Source organism: Myotis yumanensis, unplaced genomic scaffold (assembly GCF_028538775.1).
Source record: "Myotis yumanensis isolate MYYU_CA2020_CCGP unplaced genomic scaffold, mMyoYum1.0.hap1 SCAF_16, whole genome shotgun sequence".
Classification (NCBI taxonomy): Eukaryota; Metazoa; Chordata; class Mammalia; order Chiroptera; family Vespertilionidae; genus Myotis; species Myotis yumanensis.
The window spans coordinates 18452833-18479518 of NW_027223767.1; the positions used below are offsets into that span (position 1 = coordinate 18452833).

Sequence of the window (26686 nt, forward strand, 5' to 3'; positions counted from 1 at the left end):
CTGACTGGGATGATGGTTATTGACAAGTAAAATATAAAGACCTTAATGTGGGTATGCCATTAACCTGGAGCCAAGCCCCAGAGCCTGGAAAAAAAAAATAAAGCAATAAGGATCTAAAGCAGTGGTTATTTCTGGTCAGACTACCAACAGGCCCCTGTCTTAGAATACAACGCCAGCTACCAGAATAGTTAAATACAGATACGTGGCCCACACTCATGAGACTGGCTTAAGTGACATGAATACTCCAGTCGATGTTTCATGAAACTATTCAAATGCTATACTACTGGTTCCCATTAGACTCCAAACAAAAGCAGGGAGCATGCAATGTGAGCTAATTCTTTAGTCCTTGAAGCACTAAAACAGCTGGAGACCGACCCCCTCCCCATGACTACAGCCATACAAATTATTTAAGCTCAAGCTAACGGGTTCTCCCTGACCACATCAATTCCTGCATAGCATGTTTCAGTGTGAAGTGCTCTTCTGAGGCAGAGTTTTAACACCCTAAAAAGCTAGATACAGCAAGGAGATTTTAATAGGCTCCCCTCATCCCTTGCGTGCTTTGAGAATAACAATAAAATGCCAACAAAAGCCCACTGTTCTCAGGGGCACTTTATCAGAGTCCAGTGAATACACACTAGAAGGTGCCATCGGCACCAAAGACTGGCCCGAACAAGAAAGCACTTTCTCCCCCCACGTAGTAGCCCAGGGCTTTAAACCCAGGAGAGAGAGATGCCTTCAGCCCGCAGCTGCTGAAGCCCGGCCTCCTCCTGCTTTGGCAGGACTGGGGTCGGCATGCAGCACTTCCATTCTAATTGCCTCCTGCTCCGACTCTCCAGGTTTGTCATGGGATTATAGGTTTGTCAGTTTAAGGGCTTGAAAGCCATCCTCTCAGAAGGTGTAATGCCACCAAGAAATATAGGCACTGCTCCACTCAGTAACCAAGTCCTCTGGCAGGTGGACAGCTCACACACTGACCGTAGAGCCCAAAGAACCAGCTCTTCTCAAAGCTCAGGCTCAAACAGCCCCCTTGTTTGGCCCCATAGCACTTACCATCCACGAAGCTTATAGGCCTCTGGGATATCAGGATTCAAAATGATGGTGCTGGAAGACAGCACAGAGAGGCTCCGTCCACCAAAATCAGAGACTCTGGCTCCTTTGATAGCCATCACGGGTTGTCTAGAACCATCAAACTTATCAGCCTGCATCACAACAAAAATCCCAAACAGACACAAACAGCTGTCACTGGCAGGAAGAACACACAGAACATTTTTATAGAAAACAAGGATAACAGTCAACAGCAGAGTGAATGCAATAAATGGTACATGGAATCTATACAAGGGAACCTCACACACAAGAATCTGCTTAGAGATGCACCAAAGCTAATGTAGAAGAAATAGCATTTCACTATATAAAACCTGAACCATTCCAATCTCACAAAAGTAAATCAAATGAAGGATTTCCAACAGTCCGTGCACAGCCCGATCCTTCATTAGGAAGGTCTCCAGGACAAGTCACCCCCTTCTGCATGTGCTCTGGCTGCTCAACACGAGTACTTACATCTTCTCCCCACAGAGTAGCAGACACCACTTTCCCTGACATGTCCATCAAATAGATATTTCTCTTAGAAACTTCTCGGTTGTTAGACTTCACTGTGATTTTAATGGCATCTTCATAGCTCTTGCAGATCCCAATTATGTCTAAAACACAGGCACAATGTTTTAGCTGGAGATGGTCCAGACTCTCATGACAGCAGGACCAAAGGGTGACCCGCAAGCAGGTAAGCCTCCCGCCTCCCCTGTGTGATAAGCACCCCTCTCTCTGCGCTCACACAGGCTTACCGATAAGGGAGTCCTTGGGTTTGCTCTCGAGGTCATCGATCTTTGTGAAATCAAACTGAACTGTAGGTAAATTATGACCGTCCTCGCAGGGCATCACAGAAGTCTCATTATTGAAGGTCATCTCATAGTCGTTTTTAACTGCTGAGAACTGTTTGTTGGCAATCTTCAGAGTGCCTTTAGTGAAATAATAGACCTGCAAGAGTGCAAGCCACGGAACATGGGACAGTCCATCAAGTCAGACGTAAAGACCCTTTACCGCCACACAGCTCTCTAAGGGGTGGGAGATCCCTCATCCTCGACTGTTTCAGTTCTGGACTCAGCACTACATACCTTGTTCACGTCAAGGAGGGGAAAGAACTTGTCCACTTGCTCGTTGAAAGCAGTAGCTCTGATTTCACCCTGTGGACGCACACAAGAGGTTAGGATTGTGGAGGTCATCAAGTTCTGCCGTGATCAGGGTACTTTAGTGTCAAATGACACCTTTAAGGAAACACACGTCCTATGGTCACATATTCAAGTTATTAACCCATGAAACAATGTAAGCTTAGCCAGCCGACACTGTCGTCACGCTTTACCAACCTCAGTTAGAACCTAAAAAAGGAAATAAAAAAACAACCACTAACCCAATGGTGAGTTGGATATTCTGACAACAAAAATAAAACAACTCTGAACACGGAGTGACACGCGAAGCCCACGCGAGGCAAGCTGAGCCACGATGACTCACCAGCTTCCCTCGCATTCGCACGAAGCAAGGAATTAGTCCACATTCAGAGTCACTGCCAAAAACACTACAGTAAAACATGTTTTTTAAGTTGCTCGTGACTTGATTTTCACTTTTGCTTTTCATCAGTCCAAATGCTACAGATGGATAAAATAAACTTAAGTGGAAACTTTTGCCAACTGACAGAATAGGCCAATAATTTGATAAAAAATTAAGTTCTGATATTGATTCAGACATCACAGTCAATAAGTAAATTTGGGGTAGCATCCCATCTTCCAAAAACAAAAACTAACTACCTATTTTTTATCTGCTCTTAGAGGCTTAACAAATAGGAAATCTGTTTGAAAAGAATGCTTCAGCCCTAGTCGTTTTGGCTCAGTGGACAGAGCATCAGCCTGTGGACCAAAAGGTCCCGGGTTCGATTTCAGTCAAGGGCACGTACCTTGGTTGCAGGTTCCTCCCCAGCCTGGGCCCTGGTGGGGTGCATGCAGGAGGCAACCAATAGATGTGTTTCTCTCACATCAATATTTCTCTCTTTCCCTTTCTTTTCCACTCTCTCTAAGAAAATCAATGGAAAAATACCTTCGGGGGAAGATTAACAAAACAAACAAACAAGAATGCTTCAAGTACATACAGTATTAGGAAGTATAAATGAAACTAATGGACAGAAGACTGTGAAGATTCACAACTTGGATTTTTTTTTTAAATATATTTTATTGATTTTCCGCAGAGAGGAAGGGAGAGAGATAGAGAGTTAGAAACATCGATGAGAGAGAAACATCAATCAGCTGCCTCCTGCACATCCCCTACTGGGGACGTGCCTGCAACCCACGTACATGCCCTTGACCGGAATCGAACCTGGGATCTTTCAGTCCGCAGGCCGACGCTCTATCCACTGAGCCAAACCGGTTTCGGCTCAACTTGGATTTTTTGTCTCCTCATCATGGTTATGTTTAAGGAATCCATGTAGTCTGAATAGTCAGAATCCATCTCCCACAAAACCATTCACTTATCAAGGTGGCTACTGCGTGCCTTTCACTGTGACTCAAAGCTCCACTTTGCTCCCGAGCACACATCACCTCCTATGGCTTCAACTAGGCCTCCGGCAAGTCAGAGAGAGCACCTCTGCTTTCTCCCGCCCATGAGCCTACTTATACATTTAGGAAACTAATTTCCGCTGCTACAAATGCTGCCGTTTAAGGTCAAGGATTTTATTTATGACCTTTGCCCTCAGATAGCACCAAAAGACTACAGAAGAGGAAAAACAACAATAACAATTATGGCTCTTTTTGGCCTACTATGGTTTTCCACCCCACAGGGCTGTACAGAGGTGAGCTTCTGTTCCTCGGAGTAGACCGCTGCTTGACAGATACTCACACTTTCATCAACTAGTTCTATGGAGAACAGCTTCCCTTCCCCTCGGGAGTTGCTCCAGGTCCGGATCTGACTTTTGTTGGTAACACGAGCACAAATAGTCCACCTAAAAAATCAAACAGAGTACATTAGTATTCCAAGTCTTACTTGGGAAAGATATGAAAGGTTCCCTAACATCTTCCTGCAGCCTTTCTTATCTTGTACACACTCCATTCGTCAATATTAGCTGTATTTTAATCCACCTAATTAAACCTGAAGATGACACAAAGGTTTGACAGTTTATAGAATAAGCAAATAGTAAAACATACAGGTGATTTAACACTAACTCATTCTTCTGTCAAATAAGTAAATTTATAAACTCTCTCCCTTCTCCAAAAAGCATCACCAAGGCAACAATATCCCCTTAATGAAAGGTTTGAAGCTAGAAAATGCAGTAATACCAGCAATTATATTTTGCCACTATTTTCATTATGGGAACCGACACAGCTGGTGTCAAACTTCTGTCTCATTTCTCACACACACTGAAGAGAAATACAAAGCTGTGGAACATGGTGTTGGTAAGTCACCAAAGCAAAGCAGTATGAACTCAGAAGTCACGAAACAGGAGGCACAAGATCCGACACGCAGTCCTGGTGCCCATCTGAACGTGGGCGTTGGGGACATTAGTTCTTCACTTATAATTTCACAGGGAAACATATCTTCCCTACATTGCAAAGAACTGAAGAAGGCAACCGCTAAAATTAATTTTTAATGGAACAAAGTAATATAAAAGAAACATCTCTTCAGGGTATGTTAATGTGGCTAATACAAATAGGACAGATTCTTTTAGCCAACTCTATCAGGGTAACATTTTTTGGACTAAAAGTCAGCTGTTTATATGATGAGTAGATAAACACCTTCTGAATTAGAATATTTAGTTTTACTCACAAGACTATCAACAAATTCTTTTTTTTTTTTTTGAGACATGTCTACCATAAAAAATATTCTTTATTGATTTTAGAGAGAGGAAGGGACAGGGGTAGAGAGATAGAAACATCAATGACTGAGAAACATCAATCGCTGCCTCCTGCACGCCCCCTATCGGAGATCAAGGCTGCAACCCAGGCATGTGCTCTGACTGGGAATCGAACCACTGACCTCTTGGTTCATGGGTCAATGCTCAATCACTGAACCACATCAGCTAGGCTATCAAATGATTCTTAAAGCATTAAATATTTTAAATTTCAAACTGAATGAAGCCCAATATGCTATGGCAGACAACTCTTTTGGTCATTCTTGTCTGATAAGAGTGTTAAAGGTTGCAACAATTTGTACCCTCCTGCCCCTCAGGAAAAAAAACAAAAAAGAGGAAACCTATTTTACGTGTGGTAGCAGTTCACTCATAAATAAGACAAGAGCCCATAATAACCTCTTATACTGTTTTTGTTTTTTGTTAATCCAAGGATATTTTTCTATCGATTTTTAGGGGAAGTGGGAGAGGGAAAGACAGAGAAACATCAATGTGAGAGAAACACATCAATTGGTTGCCTCCTGCACACATCCTGACCAGGGCCCAGGCCAAGGGAGGAGCCTGCAAGGTACATGCCCCTGACGGGAATCAAACCTGGGACCCCCTTTAGTCCACAGACTGAAGCTTTATCCACTGAGCCAAACTGGCTCGGGCCTCGTACACTGTTTTGTAAGTACATTCTGAACTTATTCTACGGAGTCACTCACTTGGACTGGTAAGGGGTGAGGCTGGCAATGGGTACCACTTTGGCCTGTGATCCCCCGGAACTGTTCACTAGGCTGGTACCTCCAGTTTTCCCAAATATCTTCGAGGCACCATAAGCCTTAGATACAGTGGAACCTTTAAAAACAAAAAGAATCATTAAATAGAATCATTATTCTATTTAAATTAACTCTCAATCAGAGTTGTCACTGGTGAAATCGTAACAAAACAAGAGGCAAAGTTTTTCCTTTTGAGCAAACAAGAGATATGGAAATCAAACAGAGACCAAAACAAGAGGCTAAAAAAACAATTTATAGAGAGGACTGGGCACACAGAAGTTCACTATACATTTGCTGACTTAAATCCTGAGGTCAAGATAATGATGGTAATGAATCCAGATCCTGATCCACCCTTCGTAACCTCTTCTCTTGTATCAGTGGGCAAGATCATGGGTCAGAAAAAGAAAACCAACCTCCCTGACTGGTGAAACTGATGGAAGTCACTAGCTGCCTAAGGAAAAGAGCAAAAAGAAAGGCCAGGAAGTAAGGGTCATAGTGGATGAACCATCCAAGGTGAAGGGTGCCTGTCACAATTATATCACCTCAAAACACCCCCAGAAAACTCCCAGTCCTCCACTGGTCAACAGGACTGACCAGTGCAGAACAGCTTATGGGATTGGGTTTAGTTGGGAGCAAAGGGCAAGAATCAGTTGTTGGTCCAGGACAAGTAGGTGGCCAGCCACCAGGATCCCTTCTGCCTCCTTAGTCCAAGCCCACACAGCTGCCTCCACTGGAAAAGAATAGGTAATTAGAGCTTCTAAGCACATGAACTCCTTTGCACACTGTTTCTGTAAAGCTTCAACCTCCAAATTCAGAAAATATATTTTAGTCCAATGATTTCATATCTTCTATATCAAAACATTTCTTTATAATGGAATTTGGCTAGAAGTATAAATCTACCATTATTCAGCACTTATTGAGTTTCCACAGCAGGCACCACACTCTTCTAGGTATTTGTAGCACTTAGTAAAAAAATATACATAGACTGTCCCAGATTTTAAAATTTTCTATTTTAACTGCAGATTTGAGAGATAGCTACATGCACAACAATGATTATGCAAAGAAGCACACGTGCTCTGTAGAATATGTGTGTATGTATATATACCTAATACATAATATACAATTATGTAAAATACACAAACACATCCAGTTTTCATGCCGGTAGCATCCCCTCAAAACATATCCAGTCTTTTTTCTTTTACCACGTAGCTGATGTGTGTTTACAGAACAGATTTTAAAAATTAAATATTAATATAAGCCAAAGACAGACAACAGAGAAAATAAGTCTGTGGGAGGAGAGATAAGAATAACATACTCCTATCTGTATTTCAGCATAAGAAAGTGACTTTTTGGTTATTTACCATTTATTTATTTATTTTAAAAATAGATTTTTTTATTGATCTCAGAGAGAGAGGGAGAGAGAGAAACATCAATGATGAGAGAGAACCATCATGACCTCCTGGTTCACAGTCGACACTCAACCACTGAACCACACCAGCTGGGCAGCTATTTGCCATTTTAGATCATCCATTCTACCACCTCCCTTGAACAGTAGATAATTTGACAGTTGTGTATGAATAGATGCACTTAGAGAGAGACAGAAAGTAGGTAGACAGATTTTGTAAGGTAGATGAAAACATCAAGACCAATGGGGAAAAAGTCACATGTCTTGACAGTTTCATAGAAACATTACTGATGTGCTAACTTTGCCTTTTTCAGACACTCAGCATTGAACAATAGAAACCAGTTGAGAGGAGAGGATGTGGTGTATGTGAAGCTGAACAGAAAAAAAGCACCTCTAAAGAGGAATCCAACCAAATTCTACAAATCATCATTTTCAATGGTGGTTCCTGAAGTAAAGGCCAGGAGGAACCAAAATGATTCCATCACAGCCTCCGAGGACCAGCTGCGGAGAAAGTTAAAAGAAGAAACCATTTCTCATCCATAGGACTGAGAAGCAAATCTACGCCCAATATAAATGACACTGTCTTCAAGCTAAGATAAATACTCAAGAGCCCAAAATGGGAAACTTGGAGAGAGACAAGCCACATTTAATAAGCGGATCCTAGATAGTTAAAAGGCTAGAATTTAAAAGCTATGTAAATTCACAAAGTCAAGAGGGTGTAAAACTCCAAGATGTGAGAAACCACCAGACATACTATTAATAGAGAACCATATATCATACCGATAAAAAATGGCATATTAAGTATCTTTAAAATACTATCTTTAATCATTTTTTCAATCGTATGCTTTGTAATAAGAACTAGACTTGGAGAGACCAAGATGGCGGCGTAGGTAAACACCGGAGACCGCTGGAGCAAACAACCATTTCAAAAATACAACTAAAAGACTGAACGGACATCACCCAGAACCACAGGAAGGCTGGCTGAAGAGAGACTCTACAACTAGAAGGAAAGAGAACAGCAAATCGAGGCTCAGAGGCGGCGCAGTGTGGAAAATACAAAGGTACCGAGGTGCGCGCGCAAAGCGGGCTGGTGGCTGAGGGCGCGGTTGTCGTTTTCTGTCGGGAGTGAGTCTCAGACTCTGGGCTCCAGATCCGGGCGAGTCTCTAGGGACCCAGACTCAAACGGGAGAAGCGGGATTATCCGGCATCAGTTGGAACCTGAGGGCAGCTTTCTCTCCGAGGTTTGCAGCGGCTGCCGGGGTTGAGAAGCAGAGCCTCTGGGAACGGGACTGAGCGTGGCCATAACTGCTCCCTCCGCCCGCCCTGTTGATCCCGCCCCGCCCAAACCCTGCGCACAGCCATTTGCCGATCGCCTCAGGCAAAGGCTGGATTAGCGCCTCCCCAGAAGGCAGACGTTTTCCAAACAGCTGATTCCTATAGCCAGTCGGCCTGGGGGTCAAATCCCTCTAGTGTTAACTACAACAATTAAGGCTTGGCTAGAACAAGACTGCGCACAGAGACCACAAGGGGGTGCACCAAGAAAGCATAAAAGATGCGGAGACAAAAAAACATGACAGAAATGGAGGATATGGAGCTAAGAATCGCAATTTTGAGGGCTTGCCATAAATTTGTGCAGAGCCTCACGAAAACTAATGAGACCCTCGATGCTACGATAAAGAAATTAGAAAGTAAGCATACACAGACTGAAATAAAGAATATTATACCCAATAGCAGACCAGAGGAGTACAATAATCAAACAAAAGATTCGACAAAAAACACCCAATTGGAAAAGCAAAATGAAAAAAGAATCCGAAAGTGTGAAGATAGTGTAAGGAGCCTCTGGGACAGCTTTAAGCGGTCTAATATCAGAGTCATTGGAGTGCCAGAAGATGAGAGACAGCAAGATATTGAAAACCTATTTCAAGAAATAATGGCAGAAAACTTCCCCCACCTGGTGAAAGAAATGGACTTACAGGTCCAAGAAGCGCAGAGAACCCCAAACAAAAGGAATCCAAAGAGGACCACACCAAGACACATCATCATTAAAATGCCAAGAGCAAAAGACAAAGAGAAAATCTTAAAAGCAGCAAGAGAAAGAGGCTCAATTACCTACAAGGGAATACCCATACGACTGTCAGCTGATTTCTCAACAGAAACTTTGCAGGCCAGAAGGGAATGGCAAGAAATATTCAAAGTGCTGAATACCAAGAACCTACAACCAAGATTACTTTATCCAGCAAAGCTATCATTCAGAATTGAAGGTCAGATAAAGAGCTTCACAGATAAGGAAAAGCTAAAGGAGTTCATCACCGCCAAACCAGTATTATATGAAATGCTGAAAGGTATCCTTTAAGAAGAGGAAGAAGAAGAAAAAGGTAAAGATACAAATTATGAACAACAAACATGCATCTATCAACAAATGAATCTAAGAATCAAGTGAATAAATAACCTGATGTACAGAATGAACTGGTGATTATAATAGAATCAGGGACATAGAAAGGGAATAGACTGACTATTCTTGGGGGAAAAAGGGGTGTGGGAGATGCGGGAAGTGACTGGACAAAAATCATGCACCTATGGATGAACACAGTGGGTGGGGAGTGAGGGTGGAGGGTGGGGTGGGAGCTGGAAGGAGGGGAGTTATGGGGGGAAAAAAGAGGAACAAATGTAATAATCTGAACAATAAAGATTTAATTTTAAAAAAATAAATAAATAAATAAATAAAAAAAGAACTAGACTTATTCTTTGTCACGAATGGCATTCTGAACATTCCCTTTAGTCCCAGATTGAATTTCAAAACATTATTCAAAAGCCTGACACTTATAATCAGCACGTAGCCTCCTGTGGCGGGTCTTACCCATTCCCGAGCTCCCATTCTGTGGCTGGGGCTTGCTGGTTGGTGGACTGGTTGCTGAGGCTGGAGAAGGAACTACCTGCTGCTGCCCGTGTCCTGAGGATCAAAAGAGAAAGACCATTTGGTGCAGATAATTTGGGTTAGAAGATTTAAACTTTAGCAGAAGAAATACTCTGACAAAATCTGAATGTTCTGATTTTGTCAGACCCTCATGGTTCAGAATTCACGCTGGGGCAGTCAGTAGCATGCAGTGAATCTGCTAGGCGGTTCACTTTTGTTTTCATTACATAAAAGGTTGGCGCCATTTACCTTTCACCTACTTATAATTGATAGCTTTCGGTTTTAATGAGGTTCTCCCCTAAAGCCTTGCCCATTTCTCTTGCATGAACCTGAGGTAAAGTCACTGGGCTGAATCTGTGACAATGCCACTATTTCCATAGCAACAAATCGATGTCATCAACAGAACTCTGTGTTCACGGCAGGCTCTGTTAGAAGAAAAGGCTGGGTGGTAGGAAAAACCTAAAAGCAGTTCAATTGTCTCTGAAGTGCTCCAGCTTCAAAGGAAAGCAGGCATTCAGAAAGGATTCTACCCCTTCCCTCCCAAACAAAGCCGCCTTATTTTGCAACTGACGGTGGTGGAAAATGAGAGCTGAAAGAGGCTTAGGTACCATGAGGTGCTGGGGAACCGTCACAGCGGGGAGAGATGCCAGCGGAGTTCAGAAACAGGTATGTCAAGGAAACAGGAAGATTAAAAGGAAAGGGGGGGAGATGAACATGTCTCTCAAGCAGAAAATAAGAAATGCCCGCATCCTTCCTACAAATGTTTATGAAGTTGAAAATGTTAAAATGGCAAAATACACCTAATTGAAAAAAAAAGAGAGAGAGAGAGAGAGATTTGTGGAATTTGACTTGCCTAATTGGCACTAAAAGTACAAGTCAACCTAATCTGGGCTGCTCTCACCAGAGTGCTTGCAGCACACAAGTGTAGCTCAAAAAAGAATTTCCTAGAGAGCCGTAAGAACAAAGATGGTGAGCACAGCCGACCAGCTCCCCTCCTGCCGCCTCGCCTCGGCCCCCTCCAACCGCTGGGCTTACTCCTGTGCCGGGTCTCCCAGGCCCTCACTCAAATGGGCACATTACACACTGATGTCACTTCCTCCTGCCAATACTATTCTTCATTGGTACAACTAAATGAGAGTTAGCTGTGCCATTAGAGTAAAATTAATTTAGCATAAAATTAAAAAGGTTAAACAGAATTGTTTATTCTTTACTTCTTCCTATGGAGAGAAAGATTGTCCTTATTTACATAGAAAGAGTCTAGATTCTTGATAATACTGTTAGCCTTTCCACTATCTTGAATTTACAAAGTGTCACAGAAATTGAATGGGAGAATTGCTCTTCTTTGATAATGTGTCTTATGAAGGAACATTTTGAGATTTTACAGTGAACCTTTTTTTTTTTAAATCAGTAGGGAAAACATGAGTTGCTCAGTAAACAGTATTAGGAGCTAATGGGGGGGGAGGGGAGAATGCATTTTCCCCCTGCTTCATGAAATATATTAAAAAGAACGGAAAGATTTAAACATTCAAAGATATTACCATAAAAATACACAAAGCCCTGCTCTACTCCACCCTAGTTCTTCTCTCTCTTCCATTGTCTCAAATATGTACAAACTCTCAAGTCCTTTTCTCATTACCATGCCTGCTTCTTCAAATAGCTGGTTAAACAGAACATGGTCATGGGACCATGCTGATTGCTTACCTTTAGTTTCTAGCCATAGTGGCTAATAGTGGTAACCATAAGAGATCAACCAAAGGACTTGTATGCATGCATCTGAGCATAACCAATGGACACACACAGTAGGAGGGTAAGGGCATGTGCTGGGGGGTGGGAGTAGCCAGGGAGAGGTCAATGGGGGAAAAAGGAGACTCATGTAATACTTTAAACAATAAAAAATTTAAATTAAAAAAACAAAAAAACAACAACAAAAAAAACATAACCAACCTTGCCCTAGCTGGTTTGGCTCAGTAGATATAGCATCAGCCTGCGGACTGAAGGGTCCCAGGTTCAATTCCAGTAAAGGGCACGGGTTGTGGGCTCGATCCCCAGTTGGGGGCATGGAGGCAACCGATCCATGGTTCTCTATCACCATTGATGTTTCTATCTCTCTCTCCCTCTCCCTTCCTCTGTGAAATCAAGAAAATTAAAAAAAAAAAAAAAAAAAAAAGTAACCAACCTTTATGAAGCACCTGGAGTAGTCAAATTCTGAGAAAGAAAGTAGAACAATGGAGTGGAAAATGGGGAGTGATTGTTTCACGGGTACAGATTTTCAATCTGGGATGATGAAAGAGTTCTGAAGTGGGGATGGCTGCCTAACAACAAGAATGTACTTAAATGCCACTAAACTGTACACTTAAAAGGTGGTGAAGGTGCCCTGGCCAGTGTGCCTCAGTTGGTTGGAGCATCATCCTGTGTACCATAGGGTCTCAGGTTCTATTCCCAGTCGGGGCGTAAACAGGAGGCAACCGATCGATGTTTCTCTCTTGCATCAATCTCTCTCTCACACATACCAATGAAAAAATATCCTTCAGTAAGGATTTTTTAAAAAATGGTTATGGTATAAATTTTGTTATGTATACTTTACCACAATTTTTATTTATTTTTAATTGATCATTGATTTTTTAGAGAGAAAGTAGGCATTGATAATAGCTACCATATTTTGAGTGCTTACTATGCACCAGGTATAAAATTAAGTGCACTGTTCCATTTAATCTTTAACTCTATGATATAGATAGTATTATTATACCCATTTAACAGATGAGAAAACTGGGTTACAGAGGTCAAGTAACTTGCCCAAAGTCACACAGCAAGGAAGAGGCAAAATGTCATCTTGAACCCAGATTTGTCTGGTTAGATCCACCTGCTTCACTATGCAGTTAATTTTTAATTGTAAGCAACCAATTCTGGCAGCTAAAATTCTAATTACATAGAACATAACTAATAACCCTAATATCTGGTAGCTAGGAAAAGCTACTAATCTACTTATCAGAGCAATCATCAACTCCTGCTTTGGACTACATCTGCAAATCTGGCACAGGACACAAGAGACAGTCTCAAAGTAACTGGATGGCAAGGACCCTGGTGCGTCCTAAATAGCAACCATTGCTCTTCAATTTAATGCCCTGCAACACAGCCACTGACCACAGACCTGAAAGAAATTAGTCTACAGCTAAATAAACATCTTTCTAAAATATAAAATTATACCCCAAAACAGAAGTGCATAGACTCAACTTCTGATAATCTGTTTTGTGCCACCTGCAAATCAAACCATTTCAGTATGAAGGATCAAGATTGTAATTCGTAGACTCTTTTGTTCTATGCTGGCTTCATATAACTGGCTCTGACCCAGGAGGAAAATGGGATATTTAAAAGTACACTCTAGCCCTAGCTGGTCTGGCTCAATGAAGAGAGTGTCGGCCTGCAGACTGAAGGGTCCCAAGTTTGATTCCAGTCACGGGCACATGCCTGGGTTGTGGGCTCAATCCCCAGTAGAAGGCGTGCAGGAGGCAGCCAATCAATGATTCTGTCTCATCATTGATGTTTCTCTCTCTCCCTCTCCCTTACTCTCTGAAATCAATAAAAATATATATATTTTTTAAAAAGTAGACTCTAGCTCAAGTTACTTGCACTCACACCTATCTTTTTGTTGTTATTGTGAATCCTCAGCTGAGAATATTTTTCCATTGATTTTTAGAGAAAGTGGAAGAGAGGGGGAGAGACAGAGAGCAAGAAAGAAAAACATCAATGTGAGAAAGACACATCAATTGTTTGCCTCCCACACATGCCCTGACCAGGGCCAGGGATCAAGCCTGCAACTGAGATACTTGCCCTTGACAGGAATCAAAACCGGGACCCTTCAGACCTTGGGCCAACCCTCTATCCACTGAGCCAAACCAACCAGGGTCTATCACAGCGGATCTCAACCTGTGGGTCGCGACCCCTTTGGGGGTCGAACGACCCTTTCACAGGGGTCACCTAAGACCATCGGAAAACACATATATAATTACATATTGTTTTTGTGATTAATCACTATGCTTTAATTATGTTCAATTTGTAACAATGAAAATACATCCTGCATATCAGATATTTACATTACGATTCATAACAGTAGCAAAATTACAGTTATGAAGTAGCAACGAAAATAATTTTACGGTTGGGGGTCAGCACAACATGAGGAACTGTATTAAAGGGTCGGGCATTAGGAAGGTTGAGAACCACTGGTCTATCACTTTTATTATCATTATAATGGCAAGTGAGCGACCAGCAGATAAATATTAGGTAACGCATGATGGAGTACAGAGTGACAAAAACTCAATTTCTACTAACAAGTGCTTTCTTAACAACAGGCACGAAGACTATAACGAGTCAATCCAATAGTTATAATTTCCTGCTGGCAGAAACACAGAATTGGGCTGAAAAAAAATCCAACTAGTAATAATAAGCAATACTATGAAGGAGCATGTAAGAAATTTAGTAGCATGTAAGTCTAAGTAAAATATTATAGTTAGAAATGGTGTAAGTACATAGAACTGATATACATATTGACAAAAATATATAGTGGTTAATATGGGAGACTTAAAATCATCCAATCCAGTATTGTAAGAAACAGGAATTGTGTTTGAAGTTTCATTTCTCACATTTTGAAAATCCTGTATTTATGTGATGTAGTTAGTACTAGTACCATAGAACAATTTCAGTGCACATTTTGGAATTCCTCTGCCTATTTCTGGGCTGGAGTTAGTCAATCATTTTACTGATCACCTGATATGTCAGGGGTTCTGGGTTAAGTGATGGGAGGACACAAACCTAACTTTCCTTCTCTACCCACTAATAGCAGTTCCCTTGCTCTCACAACAGACAATTAGCAAACATTTCTGTGAAATTGGTAGCAATTATTGTGACAAAGCCATTTCTATCATGGCACAAGTAACACCGGTTATTGACCTAGTTACAAAGACATTAAAAAGCAAATAACTCTAAACAGAAAAATTTTCTCTCATTCCCCCTGCACTTAAACAGATCCTGAAGAAAGGGAAGAACCAGTGGAAATGGATACTGAAACAAAGGAGTTTTCCCCACAGTTCTATAGTTCTAACCCCAAGCAGTAATTAACTTTTAACCCTTTATCTTTATTCCAAATGCTTTTGCCCTTGAAACACAAAATGTCCAAACAATCATTCAATTAAAGTCAACATAAAAAAAACCACATTAGAAATATGACCAAAGGTGATAAAATCGGGCATCATCATCTCTCCCTCACCTCTACAGCATCCAAAGATTTCCTGGAGATGCTGAGAAACGCTGTCTTAGCTGTCCTTCCTGAAAGCTGAGAGTAAGATAAGCCAACTCCTGGGCAGGCACACAGCTGGGTTGCAGGTTTGATCCCTAGTCGGGGAGCCTATGAAAGGGTTGATGTTTCTCTCTCTCTCTCCCCCATTCCTCTCTCTAAGCATGTCCTTGGGTGAGGAATAAAAAATAAAATAAAATCTAGAGGTTCCATTTCTGGAAGAAGCATGGTAATGACCTAGTCCCAAATCTGCCCACTTCTCCTAAAAATTACATAGAGCAACAAAGAGAATAAATACCCACACTAGACCCAAACACCCGTATACAGACTACATCTTCAATGAAACTAGGGAACTAAAAAAAAAACCACAAATTCTAAATTATGTGAAAGTGAAGCCCCAAACACTACAAACCAAGAAACCACAATGGTAAGACAAAAGCAGGATAAATTATTTAAATGTAAAAAATAAAATCTTGCAGGTACTAGTATAAAACATGGGTGAATGTCTTAACTTTGGAGCAAGGAAGACCTTTCTAACTACAGCTTCAAATCCCAAAGTCATAATAAAATAATTGGAAAAGTCAACTTCTAAAAACAAAAACACAGCTGCATAGCAGAAACACCAGAAGCAGAATAAAAAAGACTTTGCAACTCATATCAGAGAAAATGGATTGCTCTCCCTCTACTTTTAAGTATGTTTTTTTGTTGTTGTTGTTTTAATTGATTTCAGAGAAAGGAAGAGAGGAGAGAGAGAAAGAAACATCAATGATGAGAGAGAATCATCGATCGGCTGCATCCTGCACGCCCCCTACTGGGGATCGAGCCCGTAACCCAGGCATTTGTCCTGACCAGAATCAAATCCTGGCCTTCTGGTTCATGGGTCAATGCTCAACCACAGAGACACACTTGCCGTCCCCTCTCTCTACTTTTTAAAGAACTCTTAAAAATTGAGAAAAAAAGAGACAAATAATCCAAAAGACAAATAAATAATACAAAAGTTAGTTCACAAGGAATAAAAGGCCCTTAAGTGTTTAAAGGGATGCTCACCTTTTCAGAATACAGTTACCTACATGGAGATGCCAGTTTTCATCTATCAGATTGGCAAATATTCAGAACTTTAACAAGAGAGGATGCTATTAATATTCACATAGCTTCTTCACACACTTGTGAAGAAACCAATATTCTCATGCCTTGCTGGTGGGAATGCAAAATGATAACATTCCATGGAGGGGACTCCAACCATACCCACTACCTTTCTACCACAGATGCATTTACCCACTGATCCAGCAATCTCATTTCTGGCAATAAAACCCCATCTGCCCATAGACCTGCATATATATGAAGTTATTCATTGCAGTAGTATTGTAACAATATGCAAACAACTCAAGTATCCATCAATAAAGGGCTAGTTATATTATGGAGCAGCCACACAACAGAACACTCTATAACCATAAAAAAAGGGGGGTGGGGGGAGGTCCAGCTGGCGTGGCTTGGTGGTTGAGCGTAGACCTATGAACCAGGGGGTTGTGGTTCGATTCCTGGTCAGGGCACATGCCCGGGTTGCGGGCTCGATCCCCAGTGTGGGGTGTGCTGGAGGCAGCCGATTGATCAATGATTCTCTCTCATCATTGATATTTCTGTCTCTCTCTCCTATTCCCTTCCTCTCTGAAATAAATAAAAATTATATTTTAAAAAAAAAGAGGAAGATCTCCAAGTATATATACATATGGAACTATCTTTAAGCTGAAAGTCTTTTAAAAAGCAGAATAAAAAATAGCCCTGGCCAGTGTGGCTCAGTCCATAGGAATGTCATCCTTACACCAAAAGGTCCCGGGTTTGATTCCCAGTCAGGGCACGTACCTAAGTTGTGGGTTCCGTCCTTGGCCACAGTCCGGGCAAATGCAAGAGGCAAACAATTGATGTTTTATTCTCTCTCTCTTTCTGTCTCCCTCCTTCCCCTCTCTCTCAAAATCAATGAAAATGTCCTCGGGTGAGGATTTTTTTTTTTAAAGACAAGATAGTGTACATAGTATCCTGCCTCTTTTGTACATATTCATTCATTAAAACTTATATAATTTTTAAAAATTGAAGATATTCAGATAGCTTTTAAAAGAAACATTAATTGTTGAATAGATTAATATAGTTACATGCTTTCAAGTCAAAACTACAAAATTATGTATTCAGAGAAATCTTACTCCCACCCTGTCTCCTGCCACACTGTTCCTATCCATCAGGAGATAATCACTGCCCAGCCAGTGTGGCAAAGTGGTTGAGTGTCAATCCATGAACCAAGAGGTCACTGGTTCGATTCCCATTGGGGCACATGCCTGGGTTTCGGGCTCGATCCCCAGTAGGAGGCATGCAGGGGGCAGCCAATCAATGTTTCTCTCTCTTTCTCCCTCTCCCTTCCTCTCTCTCTAAAAGCAATAAAAACGTATTTTTTTTTAAAAAAGATAATCACTGTTGCTCTGGCCAGGTGATTCAGATGGTTAGAACATCATCCCAATACGCCAAGGACAAGGGCTTAATCCGCCTTCAGGGCACATATAAGAAGCAACCAATGAATGCATAAATAAGTGGAACAACAAATCAATGCTTCTCTCCCTCCCCCTTTCTCTCTAATATCAATAAATTAAAAAGAGAGAGAGAGAGAATCACCGTTGAGAGGACTCTGGGAAAATGGCAAGCACAGGAAGCACCAGTAACCTATCTCCCAACCCAAGCTACAATTGCACTGGCAGAATCTGTCTGATATAACTGCTTTGGAGGAAGCAGACCTATGGGACTGAGCCGTCAGCCTGTGGGATCTGATGCTAACTCCGAGCAGGTAGTATCAGAACTGAACTGAATTGAATTATAGGACTCCCAGCTGGTGTCCACGGAGAATTCAAGAACTGGTTAGTGCGGGGAAACTCTGCCTACATCTAGTCACTGAAGTGCTGGAAATGTGAGTGTTGAGTAAAGAGAAAAACAGAGGAGAGATTTTTCCTTTACAAAATCTAATCATCATTTCTTCAGTGCTGAAGAAAACCGAAAGAACCTGGGTCCCAGGGCCCCAAATCACTAGTTTTATTAAGACTAACAAATCAAACTGAATCCAAAAGGTAGAATTCCAGATCTATAGAGAGGTATTCATTTGAGTGCTACAAACTATAAAAAGCATTTTACCTTCATTATAGGGCACTGGATTGCCAATCTTTACTCCAACTGCTTCCGCTGATTTCAAAACCTCTAACTCCATCAAAATAACTACTCTCCTAGAAAGGCAAAGAAAGAGAATCGAGTTAGAAAAAAATAAATTCAGAAGCCCTTCACATGACAAGCTCCTTAAAAAGCTTTCCCCCAATAATCATTTTGATAAAAACTATTTCCCTTTGTCAGCTGGTTTTCCTTACTGAATAACTTGAGAAATATATGATGGCAATTCCTACATAAGTATTTCCCTTAATCTTTCACTGCATCATTATCAAGGCTTTTTATGATCACAGGGTTTTCATTTCTCATCTCATCCCTTAATTAAAATGCAGTGTCCTTACCATGTACCGTATCTTCAAGGAGCAAATGATATGATAAGAATTTAGATTGATAAGCACAAGAATATGTGGCACAACAAGAGACTATCTGTTTTTAGAAACATAACACTTATCTAAACAATTACCTTTCCCGGTGAAAACCAGTATGACTATAGGTTTCTTTTTAAGTAATTATTACCTAAGAATATACAGTTCTTTGACCTATTTTTAACTCTGATTAAAACCCAGCAATAACTTCCCAAGGGCCACAGGCCAAAAAAACCCTTTCATGTGGCCTTCAGGCTCTGTATGGTCTGGCCTTGCTAAACTCCAGCTCATCTCACACTAGTTCCCCAAGGATCCCTGCTCTATAGGCACACTGTTTTCTTTCAGCTTCTGGTATATGCTATGCTCTCTCCTGCCACAGGGCCTTTGCATATGCCACTCTGATGGGGTGGCCTTCTCTTATTCTGCCTCTTCTAATACTCATTTTTTGGCTTTCATCTCATATCACTTCTTCAAGAGACACTTCCCTAAACGTTAGTTTAGATCAGGTTTCTGTTATCCTCTTTTCTATAGCCATGATTGCTTTCCTTCAGCTCACTTCTATGGGGTTTAATTAACATATATGAACATAAAATTATTACTATACTAGAGGCCCAGTGCACTGGGAGTGGGAGGGGGCGTCCTTCAGCCTGGCCTGTGCCCTCTTGTAGCCCGGGAGCCCTCAGGAGATGTCTGACTGACGGCTTAGGCCTGCTCCGTGGGGATTGGGCCTAAGCCGCAGTCTGGCCTCCCTCTGCAGGAGGCAACTGGTGGGCCAGTCAGGGGATGGTGCTGGCCGGCCCTGCCCCCGCATCACTGTCCCCTCCCTCTGCCCGCTGGCAAGCACCTTGGCTGGCCTGGTGCCGCCTGCTTGCTGGGCCAACCGGTCATTCCGCCATTCAGTCAATTTGCATATTATGCTTTTATTATATAGGATAGTATATATGTTCATTATTTATTTATTCATGCATGCGGGGGTGGGCAAAAGTAGGTTTACAGTTGTTCATATGGAAAATACAATAATTAATGATACAAGAATAAACTGTTTTGCATTCACAACTGTAAATCTACTTTTGCCCACCCCTATATATATAATTGCATATTCATGATTTGATCATCTATTTCTCCTACTAGACTATACTTTCGATGAGGGCAGGTATCCTCTTGTGCTTAATGCACAACTGGCCCACAGTTGTTGCTCAATACAAACTTGTAAGAACATCATGATCATGTCGGTATTTTAAAGAAAACACAACATGAAAAAGGAATTTTAGGGAAACACAAGTGGAGGCAGAGAGACCAACAGAAAAGAATTGATGGTAGTGGCAATACTGATAAAAACTTTTAAAAGGTGGATGGGTTGAAGCAATATTTAAGGAGTTATAAACTCAACTTCATGTTGCATCTGATGGCCATTATTTTGAATTTTTACATACGAATGGTCAGTTTGTGCTACTTTTTATCAGGTTTTCATATCAAGTTTATATCAGGTTTTCATATCAAGGTTATATTATTTCAATAAAGTAAGTTTGAAACTATCTATTCCTGAAAATCAGATACAGATTCTCTATAAAAATGATCAGATAGATATTTAGTGGTGGATATTCCCCTCCAAAATTATACAAATTAGTTCCTAAAAGAAGAAAGAAAAAGGGAGGTTTATCAATCACTTAGCATTACCCTAATACTAAAACCTTAGAGAAAACATACTAAAAAAAACCCCGAAACGTGTTTTATAATATATACAACCTAAATAAAATGTTAGCAAGATGAATCCAGCAGCATATCACAAGCACACACCAATCCAAATGTACAGAAAACACAGATAAGAACACATTACGACTTTATAGGGATGTAACCAGCAACATCCAGACAGTGAGAAACTGCATGAGGATAAATACCGAATTATATTGCCCTGGCAGGTGTGACTCAGTGGTGGGGGCGTCGGTCTGCACAAAGAAGGGTTGTGGGTTCGATTTCCAGGCAAGGGCACATACCTAGGTTGGAGGTTCCATCCCAGTAGGGGCACATGCAGGAGGCAACCATCGATATGTCTCCATCACATTGATGTTTCTCCCCCCACCCACCCCCGCCTCACTCTTTCCCTTCCACCCTCTTAAAAATAAAACAAAAACAAAAAAACAAAGGGAAAAATATCCTCCGGTGAGGATTAACAAAAATAAAACAAACAAACAAAAAGAATGAATTGCCTGGTTTCTTCAACAACTAAAACAGTAAGGGGGGGGGGAATTTATGGAGGAGGAACCTACAGATTCAGAGACTTAAAAGAGCTAGCGTCCTACTGTAGTGTGAACTTTACTTTGGATCCTGATTCAGATAAATTATTTATACAAACACAGACATGAATAGTTGTTTCTCTCTCTTTCTCCCCGATCCCTTCCGCTCTCTCTAAAAAGCAATGGAAAAAATATCCTTAGGTGAGGATTAACAATAGCAACAAAAAAGGGTTCCTGTCTTTCAGAGATATATGCTAAGGTATTTATGGATGAAATAATATATGTGAGATTTGTTTCAAAATTATAGAGGAGAATAAACGTGGAAGGGACAAGACAAAATTAGATTGACTATCAGGTGGTATAATTTGAAGCTGTATGATGGAACATATGGGTATTCATATACTACATTTCTTTTATTAAATATGTTTTTATTAATTTTAAAGAGAGGAAGGAAGAGGGGGAGAGAGAGAGAAACATCTTAGGCTGCCTCCTGCACGTCCCCTACCCAGGATCAAGCCCAAAACCTAGGCATGTGCCCCAACCAGGAATCGAACTGGTGACCTCTCGGTGCACAGGACTACACTCAATAAACTAAGCCACACTGGCCAGGGCTTCCTATATTACACTAGAGGCCCGGTGCATGAAATTCGTGCACGGGTGCAGTCCCTAGGCCTGGCCGGCAATAGAAGAGCGAGCATCTGGTGTGAAGGGCAGGTCCCAGCTGACCTCTGGGCCCTGGGCAGCACCTGGGCCCCCGCGCAGCCCTCTCCGACTGAGTCACGGAGCCCAAGTCCCCAGGTGGAGATGCAGTGAGCACTGCCGGATACTGTGGGCCAGGGTGCAGTGTGAGCCTCTGGGTGGCCCAACTGCGCTACACGGAAGCCGGGCGGGCAGTGCACTCTCTCCCAGCCGGCCTTGCAGACCCACTCCTGCGCGAACCCACGGGAAGCCCGACTGGCCCCTGCGGGTCCAGCCCCTGCGGTCCTGGTAGCTGTGGCCAGGGCTCCCCCATAAGAGGCTCGCGGGTGCAGGGCAGGCTCCTCACAGGCGCCCGACAAGCCCTGGCATCCCGGGGGAGGGTAGCAGGGGGAGTGAGAGCAAGCTTGGCAGACACCCACATTCTCACCACACCTGTTACCAAAAAAAGAGGATAAAAAGGACGTATAACCTCCATGGCACTGACACTGAATCGACAAACAGATCAATGGAAAAGATGGCAAACTCAGAATAAATTAAATAAATGAAATACCAGTCTCTCTGTATCTACTTCTTCCACCAAGCATCAATCCTCTACAGAGCTATCAGAATAACCTTTTGGAAATTTTTTAAAACTTAAATCTGACCATAGCACTGCTACCCTTCTCAACACCCCACGGCTTCCCATCACACTTAGAATAAAACCTAAACTCTTTAGTAGGGTCTACAGGCCCTTCATGATATGGGCTAGCCATTTAGAAAAAAATTAAGCTAATTCCTCCTTCATATCCAAGAGAAAAATAAGTCACAGGTGAAGTATTTAATTCCATGTCACAAGATACCATAAACAAACTATAATAAAGCAGGGATAAAATATTTGAAACTGTTAACAAAAAATTAATCAGAATCACAGGTTTAAAAAGAGTTCCTCCCCCCTGCCACAAAAAACATGAACAAAGTACATAATAAAATGCTATTCAGAGAAGAACTACAAATAGTCAATAAATACATGAAAAGATGCTTGATCTCATTAATAAAAATTTAAATTTTAAAAATGATTAGCAATATTTTTTAAAAATTAGAAATACCTAATATATTGACAGGGTTAAAGGGAGACCGGTATTCATTTTTTAAATAAAAGTTTTAAAGATATCATACCAGCCGAAACCGGTTTGGCTCAGTGGATAGAGCGTCGGCCTGCAGACTGAAGGGTCCCAGGTTCGATTCCAGTCAAGGGCATGTACCTGGGTTGCGGGCACATCCCCAGTAGGAGATGTGCAGGAGGCAGCTGATCGATGTTTCTCTCTCATCGATGTTTCTGACTCTCTATCTCTCTCCCTTCCTCTCTGTAAAAAATCAATAAAATATGTATTTAAAAAAATAAAAAATAAAGATATCATACCAGTCCTAGCCGGTTTGGCTCAGTGGATAGAGTGTTAGCCTGTGGACTGAAGGGTCCCAACTTCGATTCTGATCAAGGGCACATGCCTGGGTTGCAGGGCGCATACAGGAGGCAGCCGATCAATGATTCTCTCTCATCATTGATGTTTCTATCTCTCACTCCCTCTCCCTTCTCTCTGAAACCAACAAAAACATTTTAAAAATAAAATAAAGATATACCATAAAATTCACCTTTTAAAAGTATAATTCAATGATTTTTAGTATAGTCAGAGTTGTACAAGCATCAACAGTACCTAACTTCACCACCAAAAGAATCCTGTGGCTCCATCTCCCACCCTTGGGTACCACTAATCTAACTTTTGTATCTATGGAGTTGCCTATTCAGAAATAGAAACTCGTACACGTTATGAGTATGTTAATTGGTGTACTCTCTACAACAGATGTTCTTTGGCCCCACAATACTAATTCCCAGTATAATCTACTCAGAAATAATAGCATGAGCATGTAATAGACAAGGATGATTGTTAAAGCTCTGCCTGGAATAAACCTGAATGACCATCAAAAAGGTAAGGAGTAAATAAACCACGATGTACGTGTACAGGCTCCCGCACAGGCAGGAGAAAACACGAGGCATGCCACCATGCTGAGGCGGGTGGAATAAGGCAAAGCCCATGGGAATGGAATTCCATCCCTGACTGGAGAGAATGAAGCCTGAGTTTTTGTACTCAACCCCAGCAAAGCTCTCCCTCCTCTCCTACAACCTAGAGGACAGAGAAGTGGATAGAAAGCAGACTCAAGCACTCAAAAGTAGCCTGGAGTGGAAGATAAGAGGTCCCAAGTGGGAAGGTTGGCAAGGAGCTATGCCTAACCTAGACAAGTCAGAGAAAACATGAAGTCTGGACAGACCTGTCCGTATTAAGCATAAACAAGATAAAAAGAAATGACATTGCAACAATGCAACACACCACAATGTATAAAAATTAAAGGAGCAGAGGAAGCAGAGACAATTAAAGAATCCAGTCTAGAACATAGGCCAAGAAAGTGAAGTGGTTTGCAAAATAAAGACTTCTCAAGAGTGGTTTGCAAAATAAAGACTAAAAAGTCAATATAATAAGTCAAAAGATGAGATGAAATAAAAGATTCAGAAAAAAAGGTAGAGCTTGAAAAGCTAAGGAAAAAAACTAAGAACAAAAGTAATGCAATTCTATATATAATATTTAAATTATAAACAAGGAACAGAAGAAAGCTAAAAACTGAACTACTAATATGTTGGAAAATCTTGAGGTTATCGAATGCAGGCAGCAGAAAAAAAAAAAGACAAAGTTATCTACAACATAAATAAAAACTGGAACTCAAGTGAAATAAAAATTAAGGGATAACACACAGAAAAATTTCATCAAAAAGAAATGAATCTGCAGACTGAAAGGGGAAAAAATAAGAACAATTGACACTGAGAGACAGATTGTTAATTTATTGAACTGGAAACATAAAGAATTCTTTCAGTTAACACTGAATACAGAACCCATTCAGGTTTCATCGATGGTCTCAATGATATCCTTAAAAGCAAAAGGATCCAGTCTGGGATCACTTGTTATATTTCATATCCATCTCTCTTTAGACTCCTTCAACCTGGAACAGTTTCTCAGGCTTTCTTTTGTTTTCATGCTTAAGATTGTGAAGATGAGAGGCCAGTTATTTCTGCAGAATGTCCCTCAATGTACCTAAGGCTTCTTCAGGATTAGCTACAGATTATGCATCCTTGGCAAGAATATGATAGCAGTGAAGCTGTGTCTTTCTCATTGCATCCTATCAGGTAATACACGATTCCTACATGATTGTCCTGTTACTGGTAATGTTAACATTAATCGTTGGAATAAGATGCTGTCTTGCCAGGTTTCCCCACTGTAAAGGTGCGACTTTTCCTTTTACAATTCATAATTATGTGTGGGGAGGTGCTTTAACCCTATATAACTTGTTCCTCCTCAAATTCTCACCCATTGTTTCAGCCCTGACCGGGTAGTTCACTTGATTAGAGCATCGTCCCAATACCCAAAGGTTTTGAGTTTGATCCCCAGTCAAGGCACATATAAGAATCAACCAATGAATGTTAAGTGGACAGCAAATCAATGTTTTTGTCTCTGTAAAATCAATTAAAAGAAATACACTTTTGCCTGGCCGAGAGTGGCTCAGTGGTTAGTGTGGACCTACGAACCAGGAGGTCACATGCCCAGGTTGTGGGCTCGATCCCCAGTGTGGAGCATGCAGGAGTCAGCCAACCAATGATTCTCTCTCATCACTGATGTTTCCATCTATCCTTCTCCCTTCCTCTCCAAAATTAATAAAAAACAAAACAAAACAAAGCACACTTTCACTCATTGGAATCGAACCCGGGACCTTTCAGTCCACAGGCTGATGCTCTATCCACTGAGCCAAACCAGCCAGGGCGATGGCCCTTGTTTTAAAATTCAAAACAAACATAGAAAAATATTCATAGAACAATTTACTGAGAAGTTAGGAAGGCAAGGTAGAGCTGTTCAGCACCTGTGGTAAGCTGAACGATGCACCACCCAAAAGACAGCCAGCCATCTCCTGATCCCTGGAACTTGTGACTGTCAACTTACATGGCAAAGAAAAGACCTTGCAGGTGTGATTAAGTTAAGGACTGACCTGGTGAGATTATCCTGGATCATCGATGAACCCTAAAGCGATCACATGTATCCTTGTAAGAGAGAGGCAGAAGCATATGTAACACAGACAGAAGAGAAGGCCATGTAACCTGGGAAGCTGAGAATGCAGTGATGCAGCCCTAAGCCAATGCTAGCAACCACCAGGAGTGGAAGGGGCGAAGAATGGGTTCTCCCACAGGACTTCCAGAGAGCGAGTGGCCCTGCCGACACTGTGATTTCAGCTCAGTAAAACGGATTCAACTTCTGACTTCCAGGAAGAATAAATTTCTGTTGTTTTAAACCTCCAACCTTGTGGTAATTTGCCACAGCAGCCACAGGAAGCTTATACAGCACCTATTGCTGTTCCCTGAATTATTACCATGATGGCTGCCAAACTACGATACTCTAATTCCATTATCCCTTCTGCATTTGTTAAATGGCCTTGTTGTAAGAAAAAGCTTTCTATTTCAGCCATATATTCATTTATCCAATATGGATTTAGAAATTCCTTCCTATTTGATTCAATAGGTTGTAATCTATTACTATACTTATTTTGATTTTTTAAAAATTGTCCTAGATTTGGCAAGTGCTAAGACCCTTGCAGCTAGTTTCTCTGTCCTTTTGATGGCCCCATCTTACTTTCTGGCACAATAAAATATTTCAGGCTCATCTTGTAATTTCCAAGCCTGTAATAAAACATCCTCCTAGAAACCCTGATTCCTTTTGTATAAAATGATATTCAGAAGCCAAGAACTGAGTGCTAAGTGGGCTCTTACCTAAGGGGGTATTGCTGCTCCAAAACCTCTCAATAGAGAGATCT

At 41.4% G+C, this 26686-nt stretch overlaps 1 protein-coding gene across 2 annotated transcripts in view; it reads right to left on the minus strand.

The window, feature by feature from the left end:
- RPA1 (replication protein A1) overlaps positions 1–26686 on the minus strand; it is a 53593-nt gene that overhangs the window by 11945 nt on the left and 14962 nt on the right. For both annotated transcript variants that reach the window (XM_070394066.1, XM_070394067.1), the window contains exons 5-12: positions 18478–18566; positions 9966–10058; positions 5650–5782; positions 3937–4039; positions 2169–2237; positions 1839–2031; positions 1558–1697; positions 1051–1199 (exon numbers count right to left, since the gene is read on the minus strand). In XM_070394066.1, coding sequence (XP_070250167.1) covers positions 1051–1199; positions 1558–1697; positions 1839–2031; positions 2169–2237; positions 3937–4039; positions 5650–5782; positions 9966–10058; positions 18478–18566 — 969 coding nt within the window. The remainder of the gene's footprint in view (positions 1–1050; positions 1200–1557; positions 1698–1838; positions 2032–2168; positions 2238–3936; positions 4040–5649; positions 5783–9965; positions 10059–18477; positions 18567–26686) is intronic.